Source organism: Nyctibius grandis, chromosome 11 (assembly GCF_013368605.1).
Source record: "Nyctibius grandis isolate bNycGra1 chromosome 11, bNycGra1.pri, whole genome shotgun sequence".
Taxonomy (NCBI): Eukaryota; Metazoa; Chordata; class Aves; order Nyctibiiformes; family Nyctibiidae; genus Nyctibius; species Nyctibius grandis.
Genome location: NC_090668.1, coordinates 17136958 through 17150829, shown reverse-complemented (window position 1 = coordinate 17150829; position 13872 = coordinate 17136958). Strand labels below are relative to the sequence as shown.

General features: G+C 38.1%; 1 protein-coding gene across 2 annotated transcripts in view; it reads right to left on the bottom strand.

The window, feature by feature from the left end:
- The window catches only part of ADAMTSL3 (ADAMTS like 3), a 186486-nt gene that overhangs the window by 78847 nt on the left and 93767 nt on the right, over positions 1–13872 (bottom strand). For both annotated transcript variants that reach the window (XM_068410394.1, XM_068410395.1), the window contains exon 6: positions 12375–12611. In XM_068410394.1, coding sequence (XP_068266495.1) covers positions 12375–12611 — 237 coding nt within the window. The remainder of the gene's footprint in view (positions 1–12374; positions 12612–13872) is intronic.

The following is a 13872-nucleotide window of genomic DNA, read 5'->3' as shown; positions in this document are numbered from 1 at the left end:
AAATTACTCTAAATAACCTTATCTTCCCATTGTGTCACCAATTAGCATTGAGAAATGAATGAAAACACCACCATTTCAGAAACAGACGCTGACTGGGCTGCTGTGAGAATCAGAAAGCAGATAAAATTTCAATGGATACAATAATTCAGTGCTTGACACACTGGCATTAGACTTTACAACTCTCTTTCAATTCCCAGCTCCACAACAGACTTTCTTTTTGACCTTTGAAAACCTCCTTTGCTTTTCGATTACAATCTGTGAAAAGGGTATAACTGCAATTCCTCACCTCACAGGGATGTTGCAAGACTAAATCTACTAAGAGTTCTGAAGCATTCAGATGGTGCAATGAAGGGGACCATACAGTAGTTGACAGAGTCTATATTCCTCTTAGGGAGACTTTTGAAGTATTTATTTGTTGCTCCCTACTTCTTCTCCTGCATTTATTCACATAAAGATAATACTAGTACACGGAGGTAAATTGTTACAACTACTGCAAGTGTAATCTCTCTCCAGATCTCACAAACACATTTCCATTTCATAGTGTAATCTCATTTTCCAAATATTAAGAATGTTTATTCACTCATCAATTAATTCCCAAAGGAAAAATTAAGCTGCACATTGTGATACTCTGTGTGAGAAATGTCTATTTTTATTAGTTTAAACTGTTGTGCATTTGTAGGCTACAGACCCTGCAAGCCTGTGGGGTCTTGAGGTGGGTCTTGAGCAAGCAGAACAGTTGCAACACCAGCCCCTTAAAGCCCAACATGATAATTAATAAACATACATACTGAGCTATTACACACAGTATGAAAACAAACTCTCATTGCATATAACAAAAATTATACAACTGTGCAAACACAACGCACTATTGTGTCCTACATGGCATGTAAGAAAAAAGATAATGAGCACAGCAGCATACCTTAGAGGACTGTTTCATATAATTTTTTAATAATACACAAATGTCACAGAAATAACACAGGAGTACCAGCTACAAGGGACTTGGATGTGGGAAAAGCCAGCAGAGGTGGTATGTTCAGCTAGATGCATCCACCCTCTGCGGACTTCCTTCTGAGATTATGTTTGTAGCGCCTCTTGCGAATATGAGTAGCAAGCAATGATACCCTGGAACACAACTTAGAAAATAACTCAAATTAGTATCACAATTTAGGCCTGAAATGAGCATGGAACTTCAGATTTTGGTTAACATGAAGCATCCAAAAATTCTGCAGATTTTAATGTCACAAGCCTCAAATTTAGAGCTAATTCAACAAGTGTTGCTGCCCTGGAATCTTAATGAGTGAACACTAGTGTGAGGTGATCAGCACTAGGGCGGGGTGTATTCCAAACCTGAGTGTCTAGAGTTAGCCTTTTTATCTGTTTGTAAAACCCTGATAGGAAGCAGTATTTCTCAGAGAAGCTGGACAGCCATGGATCTCACAAAAATAACAGGAAGCTGCACGGTATAGCTTTGGAAATCAGGTCTCGAACACACGTGGTATTTGACACCAAACATCATGAATTTAAGGTATTCATATCTTAGCCAACAACTATTAGAAAAACACAGTGTTTGATGAAACATTTTGAAGAGAGTACACGTGTATTTGCAAGCAAAGCTGCAACAAAGACAAGAAAATGATATATGACAACAGCCTTCCTCAGCTCACACACCATCTCAGCAAGCCAAAGCGGCCTGATGATTTTCACAATTAAGGCATTCGTTAGGGTTAATTTACCCCATATTGCTCACTGTTTACAGAGCAAAGGGATCAGCTATAAATATTGCAGGCAGATTGGGAAAACATCTGCAGGCTTTTAGGGCATAGTCAGAAATAATTATATTAGGTGATTTTAACGCAGGCTGCATAAAAGAAACAAGTGATAATCAAACTGTAATGGAAGGATTGGGACCCCGTCAAGTTAAGAAATCTGCAATCATAAACACCGTTGTTCAAAACAATGATACAAGTATTGTAAAGACTGTTGTGAGCTCTTCAGACAGCAGGGAGAATATTGAGCAGTATGTAACAAAATGAACAACAAGTGGAAATTTAATATAAAAAGGGTATTGAGGAAACGGGTACTTTTGTATTTAATAAAACAGCCATGATGGGGTATCTATGAATTTGTATATGGCGGGATTATTTTCCGTAACAGGTGTGTGATCCATGGCTATTTTAGGACAGAACCTGAATATGTTATTTGCCTGAGTTCTCCCAAAGAAAACAGAAATATGAAAAAGAATAATACTGTTTTATCACAAGCAGCTAGGATAGAAAGCATCTGATTAAACAGTGAACAGATGCTCATTTGCTTCAAACTTCTAAACGTTAGTATGCCAGTGCTGTTATGAAAGACAATACTGATTGGTGTTAAATATTTTGTAGCATGCTTAGAATAGTTCATATAAGTTCAGAAAGGCAAAGGAAGAGCAAAAGTTCAGGGTATAAAATATAGTAATACAGATGAAAGAGAAAAATGAAATTGCTGGTGATATGTTAGAGGTGGTGTCTATGGAACGTTACAAATATTTTTGCAAACACGAATCCAAAAATCACTCAGGAGCTCCCACAGCTGTTTCTTTAGCTCTTATTCACTCAGTAGGCTTTCAGCAGAGGAATTAGACTTAAGCAAAGAAATTAATATAGCATGTTAATTTCAATTTGTGAAGGTCAAAGTATAATCTGTTAAATTCACGGAACTTCCTGTCTTAAGGAGATGTTTATAATTAACTATGATGAGAAAATGGACAGGACAGCAAGGGGACAGATTTTTCACTAAGATTCCAACATGGCAAAAAAAGCACTGTAGTAAAAAACCTGGCAAATCCCAAATCCCGTTCAGAGTCTTCTCTTAATAAACATAAATACAAACATGGACTAGGTTTGCCAATGCAGAATCAGGATTTGAAATTTCAACTTTTGTTTGTTAGGCCATCACTTTAGACCTCCTTAACTTTGTTATTCCCTCAGCTGATCACTCACCTCCAGCTGCAGGCATTCTCTTTCAAAACAGGCCCAACACCATTTTTTGTAGAACACATTCTACAGAGGTGAGTTGTCAATTATAAAAATGTTATATGTCAATCATAAAAACATGTTTCTGGGATGCTAACAACTCAAGATGATATACTTCAAATAAAGAACCTGAAGATATACCTATGCTCTACAAAAGAAGAATACTTACGTGAAACATGAGTAAAACCAGAGATCTGTTTATAATAAGCACCATTCAAGTGTTAAGTGTCATTATTACTATCAAAAGCATGAAATTATATACAGCAATATATATCATTATATACAATATTTCTCTTTAGAAAGGGGCTCCCCCCCATTCTATGGTCCCCTGGAGCCAGAGAACCAGGTACAGCCAGAAAAAACAAACATACTGAGTTCCCCTAATAGAAGTGGCCACAAAAGAATAAATCTCTGCTGTTTTTATTTGTGACAGATACATAAATTCTATGAAACATTAAGACTGAAGTTGCACTAGTGCCATTCGTTATCTGCCTACTGTGTCTTAGACTAAGCTCTTTAGCAGACAGACCATTTAAATATTCAGCAATTTATGTGTTAAACGCTATATCATTTTCTAGTTTGACTAATAAATTATTGATTGATATAGACTCTCATTTATCAGCGATTCCATTAAAATGGTAAGTTAAGTCATGTTTTTCAGTATTCTATGTTTACTCGAGCGACTGGCAGCTCAGTGTCAGGGAGCGATGCCCTTTATTAATGTGATTCAGTTTAATAAAATAAAAAGAGAAAATCAATTCGATAACATCTCAATATGACGGAATTACCATCCTTCTAGAGTTGCTGGGCAAACCTCACAATGCTTGGGGAAATCCAGATGACGGCTAGTCTGAGTACATTCACACTTGTGTGCTTTCATTTGTCTGGCTATTTCAAAGGATGCACAACCATATGTACTCATGAAATAGACTGCTAGCCAAAGCAGAAAACACAGTAAATAATTTAAGGGGAAGTGCCCAATATGCTTAAAATGTAAAAGAAATACGTTTCTGCTGAGCAAGGAACTGCACTGCAGAACGCACAAATGGAGATGCTAATTATACTCCTTCATAAGAATGTGATAGATTTATTATGCAGAAGATCCTTTTCCTCAAGGGATGAACAGTCTGTAGTTGTCCCAGTTCATGTTGCCCAGTAGTTTTTGTTTTAAAATTGGCTAGCAACAGCTCTGTTATAGCAATGTCTCAGTAAGTGAATCCTGTATTGGTTGGACCACTCATGTGATGAAGGGTGGTAAAGACTATGTGCGCTAGGTGCAATTGGGTTTTCCCTGCCAATGAAATTTGTCAAGATGTGAAAAACATACAATGAAAGTAGATTATTACACTAAACAGATCCAATGAAGTGATGGGACTGCCCTGCCACCAGGATGGTAGTACTTGAGTTGTTATAACCAAGCTATTTATTTCAGCCTTACAAGAGATCGGAACTAAGATAAAAATGGAACAAAAACATCTACATACTTTTAAAAGTTATCAGCATTGCACAAAATACAAGATAACCTCAGAATTATTTCTGGCAAAAATATCTTCTCCAAGCCTCGTAACTTGACTAAGAAAGTGCAGATGTTTTATTTCAACATTTACTAGTAAAAGAAGAAAACAGTAAAAAATCTTTACATGCTCAAAAAGATAAATCTCTACGGCAGTTTATTAGAATCACTCTCAATATGGAAAATTAAAATCCTCAGGGTCTTGGTCAGAGAAAAAGGATTTCTATTTCTACACAGACACACCACAAAATCCAAAACTCAGAAATTAAGGCTGTATTTTACTGCGCAGTTGCATGTGCTATCGCAGTACACAGATCTTACTGCATCAATGTCAGCTATTTGCTGCATTTTCTCCTGCTCTTGTGTTAGCACAAAATCACAGTACAGGCAGACGTTAGGAATGTCTGCATTCACACAACAAATAATTTTAAATATGGCTATGGGAATTTATGGTAATAAAAGCATGAGTATAAAATGTGTCATGTGAAAATCCTGCTCTGTCTTAGTCAATATTTTCCATGTATCTTCGCCCCGCTGTCATTCATTTACTTTGCAATCTCTGCTCAAATCCTTTGCTTTGTGATAACTTCAGCTTGCACTTTATTTCTACAGAGATAAAACATGTCCCTAGAGAGAATCTAAAGAAAAAACTCCCACTGTCTCTTTCCCATGCTCATCATCTACAAGTAATTGATTCTGACAAGCAGAGATACCAGAAATATCCCTCCAATTAAGAAAGTCACTTCCCCCCCCGTTTTTTTTTAGTTACTTTTAAAAGTAGTGTGGAATATTAGCTTTCAAGCATCACTTTCAAACTCTGGTTTATCCTCATTGAAGATTTAACTTGGTCTGAGACATGATTCTGTCCTCACATGGTCCTGTCTCATAACTCTTCAGTTATGTCGAAGCTCAGCCTAACAAAGGCCTGATTGTGGCACAGATTCTCACATCTCTGCAATCGAGCCAGCACAGGTCAGTAGCAGCCCAGACAAGGCGACACGGGCCTCAGCATGTTAATAAACAGAATACAGCCCCTCCAGGGACCTTGGGTATGTACTCTGACTAACAGTAAATGTCCCAGCCCATCACTTCACAGCAAGTGAAGCAGCAATCCAAGTTGAATGGGTATTAGTGGTGGCAGGAGGAAGAAAATTTCCTCTGTGTCAGGATTTTCAGTTGTTCATAGATGAGAAAGCAGGGAGTAAAAGCAAAATGTGTTAAAATGCAAACCTCAGAACAGAGGCATAAAATAAGGCAGAATGATAGGTACGAGGAGACACACCATGATGTTCAAATTCCCCAGCCATCCATGCAGAGGAAAAGAATGTAAAGCAATAAAAAAAAAATTCCAGAAGATAAAAAAAAACAGTGCGTAAAATTCATTGCATACTAAAGGGCTCCTAAAAAGACTTTCCACATATTTCTGCAAACATTTGATATCTGAAGGCAAGAGGCTAAAGAGTGTTCCGTAATTCTGTGAATTCATTTCCATCAAATAAAACAAAGTGTTTCTAAAGCATTTAATGCTTACTACAAGATCTGTCACATGCTAGAGCAGCTAAGAGAGTATAGGACCACCCACAGTAGGGAAGCAAGTATCCTTTCCCCCACGGTCTCCATTTTAAAAAATCCATATGCTCAGAGGATAGGACACAAACTCCCACTGTGCTTCCTGTTTGTGAGAATGCTTTCAAAAAAGAAATCAATATATGGAATCAGATTACTTTGCTGCTTTTCTGGCTGGGTCCAGCCAAGTCTGCCTTGTTATGTGAAGGTGAAGTAAGCACCAGAGGATCTGAAGGTTACTAAGGATCTAGCTCAAGACAACACCCAAATCCTGAGTTTTTCTACTATCCCTGCTTCACATGCTTTAGGACCTTGACGGACTGGGAAGTAAAATCACATTTGTACAAAGCTCGCTAAAACAAAACAAAATTTAGCTGAGAATCACTTAGGAAAAAAGAAATATAGATAAGAAACTGGAGATCAGAAAAAATCCACTACTTATCTGAGAAGCGAGGATAAACTTAGACAGTGAGAAATCCCTATGGAAGTATTTCTCCACAAGGAACAGTACGAGGGAGAATAAGACAAGATCTGCGAAGAGACATCAGTTTCTAGCAGAAGTGGGCAGCTGCAAAATAAAACCACATGATTCCAAAAGACCTTTTCAGTGTCTGAGAGTATCCTATTACTACCTGCAGGAAAAGCACACCTCTGAGTTGCCAACAATGTCATCACAAGGGAACCACTGTATCGGGGCGGACTGTGACACTATGAGAGGAGCAAGTGCAGCCCTTGGAGTATGGCTACATGGTCTGCTGGCTTGGGCAGCACCAAGAGCCTCCACTGGGCAAGGAAACCAACCCACTGAGGCTAGCCGGTTACGTAGGATGTGGTAACCCATGCTCAGCATGGCCCCATCCTTCAGTGGAACTTCTGGAGAGCCACCAACATTTCCCAGCTGAATTGCAGCTGGAGCTCCCCACTCTCCTCAGTTTTATGACATTTGTCACATGTGTGTGTAGTCATGTGAAGATTTTGACACATAGCTCTGAGAGCCAGAAAGTTTTGTTGGACCTACATGAGTAACTCCCATAGTCTCTCTGGATAAGGTCCAGCCTGCCAACTCTGGTGCCTGCAGTAATATGTAGGCAGAGTACACATCTCTACACGGGGATTCCTCCACGCTCCAAAACGTACTTTACTCCATGTGTTCGCTTATTAACAGTACCCAGGAAAGAATGCCGGGTTCGGCATAAAGGCTGACTTAACACATAGCTGCCTTGAAATCAATTCTTCCCATGAATAAGTTACTTGAGGTTTGAAGACTAAAAAGGAAGAAAAGTCAATGTAGACATTTTTTTCTTATTTTTTTAAATGTTAAAAAAAGATTGTAAATGTTCATTTTGAAAAAAAAGGTGCTTTTTAACTGCTATTGAAGAATTAACTACTCTTGACTAACATGTGTGAGAAACACAGCTTTACATCTGCAGTAACACTGGATGAAAAGGAAACATTCCTTTCTAAGTATCTAAACACCAAACCTCCTGTGCATCTTGGGCAGTCCTTTAACACATTTACAGGCAAAAAGATGCATCTACAGGTACCCAAAGGGCAAGTACACAGAACACCTTAAATTAGCACTTTAAGAAAGCAACTCTCAGAATAAAAAGAGTGAAGATTCAGAAAGATTAATAATCTGCTACGATTTTAAGTCTTAAACGTGAGTAAAGCTCATTAAAAAAAAAGTGCAATAGTCTTCCAAAATCTTACAAAAACTTTTTTCAATGAAAACTCTGACAGATATTTACATCAATTGTAAGAGTGCTTTAGTGGTGAGTGAATTACCTGCTTGTCATATCATGACACATGACAGAAAAGAACTAGTATGGCAGAGGTTGATGGCACTCCACTTGACATATGGGATGTGTTCTGATGTCAGCTAAATTTATGCCATATGCTACAAAGCATAGTGTAGTGTCTGCCTTTTTTGGAACACAAACAACTTGCTGACACTAAATGGAAAGTTCACTGCAGGATTTACATCATCTTTGACCTAATTGTGACAGCCTAGGACAGAACTACTCAGGCTGCTCCTTAGGACTCCAGATTTTTTGAGTGATGCGTGTATTTATTGTCCAAACACATTACTCCATATTAGGAAAACTATCACTGTAACCATTTCAGGTAGTGACACAAGTAACACCCTGTTCTGCATTCTGGTAGGAAAAAAAAAAGCAGATCTGCACCAATTAAAAAAAAAACAAGGAGAGGCAGGGCCCCAAAGCCAGCTGAGTAACTGGGTAAATGTTGCCCACACATGTGTCTGACATGCAGATGTTTTTCAATGTCTCCACCCACATCCAGATGGGCACAGCAGGAATATATTATATGAAAAAATGTGTTGGGAGTTCTGCAGAGACTAGAAAAATATCAGAAGTTAAGTGTGAAAATCCTCCCAGCAGTGAAGTTTTGACCTGTCCCCATTTAACATAACTGCCCTAGATATTTGCTTTGGTAACAAGCATGGCAGTAGCAGACTAAAACACGATTAAATGATTTGGCTGAGTTAAGCCTAAAGCAACCCCAAAATATCTCACTAACTTTCCCAATAAACTGTTCCCTACTCCATTGCCTTTAGATTTTACTTCCCCTGAAGCCTCAAACCTCTTATCCAGAGAGCAGTTTCGCCATCTCACGATTGTATTTGACAGAGTGTTATTTAGTTTGATTCCTCTTGCTAAGGGAAATGGTGCAAAGAATCAAAACTGAAGCTGGACAACAGGAACTCACCGTCCTTGTAAATTCATACGCTGCCAAGGAGAGAGTCTGAACAAGAATCGAAGAGGCAGAATTAGTGATGCAGCCATACCTTACCAAGAATAAGAAAACAAATGAAAGTGAAATAATGTTGGGATGGGGGGAGGAGGGGAAGCTGAGATCTTATAAAACCTGCCAACTTTGAGACAATAAATGAGTAAAACCAGCACCAGCTGGAAAGGGACTCAGGCAAGCCAGTCTCCTTATACTAACTCTTCAGTTCTCCCGGGCATGAAAGTGAAGATATCCACATCAGCAGTGCAACATGTTTATTTAGATGAGTTAACTGTAAAAACACTTGCCAAGTTATTTGCAGGCTGTGCCAAGTATACGTCAGAACCCAACAGACTGATCTTATAGCAACAATTACAGAGAATCACAATTTTGCTGTCTCTCTCTTAAGAGCAGTTGACTAAATAACTATATTTTTCCAGGAAAGATCAGATGTCAATTTGTTTTCTTTTCCTGCTTGAACAGGAGTAGCAACAAAGCTCAGGGTCGGTTTCTGAGGAAGTCCCTCACCTCCCGCAGTCCCTTTCACAAGTAACCAACCTTTCCACTCTGCCCCGAGACCAGTTCACAAAGAGAAAGTTATTCAAATGACCTTTCATTTCAATTCATTGAATTCAAATTCAAATTTTTATGTCAATAAAATTACCCAGCACTAAATTATCAAATATAGACTTCAAAAAGGAAAAATTTTCCATTTGTGCAAAAATACCTCAGCCATAGCCAATGATTTAAAGGGAAAAAAGTGAAAGCACCTAACAGCTTATGGGGTTAAGTTATAAATTAATTAAATTGCCTAAGTCACAGCACAGAACACATCCTAAACATGTATTTTTTTTTCCTGAAGATGTTCTCTCACACTGAAAAATATTTTTGTGGAATTAGAAGAAATAATGAAGAAAAGAAAAAACTAAAGAGATGGAGAAAAGAAATTGATTCTCCTCAACAGTGTAAAAGAGTTCCAGTGCCTGCTTCTGGAAGTATTTCTTCTGCCACTACTTGGTTTACTCTAAAAACAGATTATTTAAATTTCCAAGCATTTGATATCAGATATACACATGAATACTACAAAATACTAACAAGAAACATTGAAGGCAGCCCTTTTACATCCACCTTTCAACTGTTCTTCACAAAACTGGATTCGCTCTAGACAAAGTGAATTTTATGCTACGTATGAAAGATGGTAGATGTTTGAAGTCACCGTCGGAGACACTGGAAACCTCACAGCGCTCTGAGCAAGAGTCACACCAGCCTCTGAAAAACTCAGAGCTCCGTTAGATTCAGCATGACACTTCTGTGCTGCAATGGACACAAATAGCAAAGGCTGCTGTAGTTGTACTGCCTAGAAAAGGCTTTGATATCCTCCAGGTGAGAGCTTGTATTAGAAGAGGAGACATCACTAAGAATATTGCAAAAGAAATGTATTATTTGGCAAGTGCTTCCAGAGTTTATAGAGGTATATCCGATTTTAAATGTGCAGGGTAATGAACACTGTTGGATACCACTATGAAATACTATTGACAAATGTGGTCTCTTGAAGAGGAAAACTGTAAGGAATTCTTCTTCTGTTTCAGAGGCAGCAGATGCATTGTGTGTTGGCATGACTGGTATTGGAACTGCAGTATACATAAAAGTCACATAAAACCCACAGCAAGGTCCAGATCATATATTAATATTGCTGTAATCCGTGCACCACCCTTCTGCCAAATGTGTCAACTTTTCCCCTATAACGGAGCTATTTTGCTTACTGGGCCATATCCTGCATTTTTGAGTCACACATATTTTAGGCATTTGAGAGAGCAACAACCGCTTGCAGAGAAAGAAAACTTATTGCAATAACATATCCATTCTATGTAAAATTGTTCTGTTCATAAAACTTAAGATTACAATATTTCTTTGCTAATGAGACATGGACAAAGCTGGAAATCCTCAAATATTATAACTCTCCTGTTTTATACCACCTGTGTAAAGTCGATAGCGTAACTCTAATAATAAATACATCTAGAAATGTAGATTCCCAGTAAAAAGCTATTAACAATCAATTCTCTCAATTACAACACACACCCATTCACCCTGTATACTAATGTTTATCACTCTGAGTGACTGATGCTCAGAACAACTGGTGCCAAGTTATTGAATCCAAAATCGGTTCCAAAAGTCATTATATTAAGCTATTAATATCACCTACAAGGACCTCTTATAACCAGGCATGCAGGGCACACTGTACGTGTACCTTGTCTGTGCAAGGACAAGGCCCATACCTGCTTCTGACTGCCCAAAGCCTTTCAGCTGAGGCAGAAAACGTGATGATACAGAGACTAAGGAGATGGAGAGAAAAGCCTGGGTAGGACTGGGTGGAACTAGGCAGGATGCCCAGCTGAATGAATGTCAGCTGGCTAGAACTAAAACTGCCAGGATAAATGAAAAATGATGATACTCATGAAAAGAGTACCAAAGAACTTTACCCTCCCTCATGCATTTCTGTTCTCCAGTTATTAAGGCAGCACAAAGTCCTGGGATCTTATGCTGGTCCATGCAAAAAAAAAAAAAAAATAGCTAGAACTGCCTGTCTTTGCCTCAAGGTTATCGGGAGGCTAGGTCGCCTGATCCAGGTCAGGTCAGCTCATAAAGATGCAACATCTCCTGACAAGGTGCTAAGCCTGGAGATGAAAATAAGGCAACAAAGAAGTTTCATCTGGTTCTACGTGAAGTGTTACACATCTGCCAACCAACTATGTTCTGACACTCTGAGCTTCTGACCCAATTTTCAGGTTCACATGAATATCTAGCTTAAGTGGCTGAAACCTAAAAGCCTGAGAATGCCTCTTCCATCAAGGGATTCCCAGATGCAGGCATACTAGCCAAGAGTTTGGTAGCTGTGAGAGCCTTGTTTGTTATTTTTAATGTTTTTGTCAGAGGCAGGTCCTCCACTATAGAACTCAAATCTATAAATTACGGATGTATCATAGGAATCTCAGAAATTTAAGGTTCAGGACTTACCTTGTTGAAAGGTAAGGAATTTACCTTGTTGAAAAAGTTTTACTACTGTAGGCATATTCATTGCATGAACTGGGAAGTTAATGGAATGAAGAGGTGAGAGTAAAACATACAACAGACATGCACACCCACACCTGCCATTCTGGGCTGGATCCCATGAGATACAAGACTTGGAGAAGGAGTAAAATGCAACAGAAGGCTACGTAATTTCGTCACTCCCTGACAGACACACTAGATGTTAGAAAGCTATAACTAGTGTCACTAATTTTTACATGTATAAATAGAAGAGTGAGTGAATCTTATTGTCCTTTTATTTATATATAAAAACATCAATAATTAAGGCAGTCAGGAACTTCTGTGTGCAAGAGAAAGGTAATTAATCCACAATCCATTTGGCAGTACTTGCAGATATGTCTAAAGTAAACTGATACATGAAGATGAAAAATAACCAAAAAGTACTCACTTAATGTGCAAAGTGTCTCACAAAGGTCACATTTAGATTTACACTATGAACATACCTGGCATATTCCACTGATGCACATATCCCAGGATTCAATATTGCAGCGAGTACCATCTAGTACTTTGGGGGCAAGCTCCACAATCAAGTTCTTTCCCAGAGCTTGACATTTCAGGGCACACGGTGCAGTAGGATCATTATACACAGGGATCCACTCATAAAATTGTCCCTGGTATTTGACATCGTTGTAGGCTGAACACTGTTGTGCTCTGAAGTCACCAACATCTGAAGGGCAGTCCTAAAAACAAACCAAAGGAAATTTTTTTTTTAAGAGGAGAATACTTTGCATTTACAATAAAGTTATCTGATGAATTACACAGAATCTATTCAGGGAGGCTTGGTTCAAGAACTGATCTGCTATGACAAATATGCCCTATTGCAAAGTTTTACTGTGTGTATTAAAACAATTTACGTTGCTTAATCCATTGCTTGCAGTGCAAGTAACAGAATATCATGTATATTCCAGTAATAACAACATAACCAATATGAGAGGATAATTAAAAATGGTAGTTTTTATGACACCATGTAGTACATTTAAAGTCTGCTTCTGTAATAATAATTAGCTTCTAAAGGAATCTATATATTTTAAGTGACTATAATGAGATGGCTGACATTTAATATTTCTCTTTTCAATAGCTTTCTCCACTTAAGGATTTCTGAGTACTCTGCACTCATTCATCAATCCATACATCAGAGTAATGAAAGAGGTATTATTGCTCTTATACATAAAGAAATAAAAATTTGCCTAATTAATTGTTTAGTATTGCTCACAAAGTGGACAAGAGCATTAGGAGGAGACAGCAGAACTTTCAGTGCTCGGTCCTTTAGTCTAATTACAAAACACCTTTGCCTCATGGAAGCAGTAAAGCTTACTTTGTTGAAATAAAATATACTTCAAATAGATAACTATTGTTATATATTTCCAGTTCTAATGAGACAGTTCCACACTCCTCCCGTACAGAGCCTCAGCATACACAGCTGAAAGACCAAATATCAGAACTGTTTGAAATAAAATATTCTAAAATATTCTACATAAAGCATTGCACCCAAACAATGATATTAATATTAAACTACGGTGACAGGAATGGAGATGAATACTGATTTATTCAAAAATAACTTTGGTAAAGTACTGACAAAGGAGTTATAGTGTGTCAAACAATTTCTCACTAAAGACTTCATTTGAAAGTATGTCCCGTGTCAAACAGTCCATATGCCAGACTGAAAGGATACTCTTCCAAGAATTCCAAGTGCACATATAAGCCAGATGTGAGGCTGATTTTAACAAAGTTTTGTTTCCATTGGATAGAAGACTGAAAGATTGTGATGTGTCAGCTCAACTCCTGGAACTTATTCCTAAGTATTAGCTAACAATACTAAACCTGAGCACAGCTTCAACCTTATCAGTGAACTGAACCTTCCCTGAAAAAAAGCTAACAAAACAGTAAGTGCATTACACAGTACTGGAGATTAAAACATAGATGAGAAAGGTTCAAATTCCA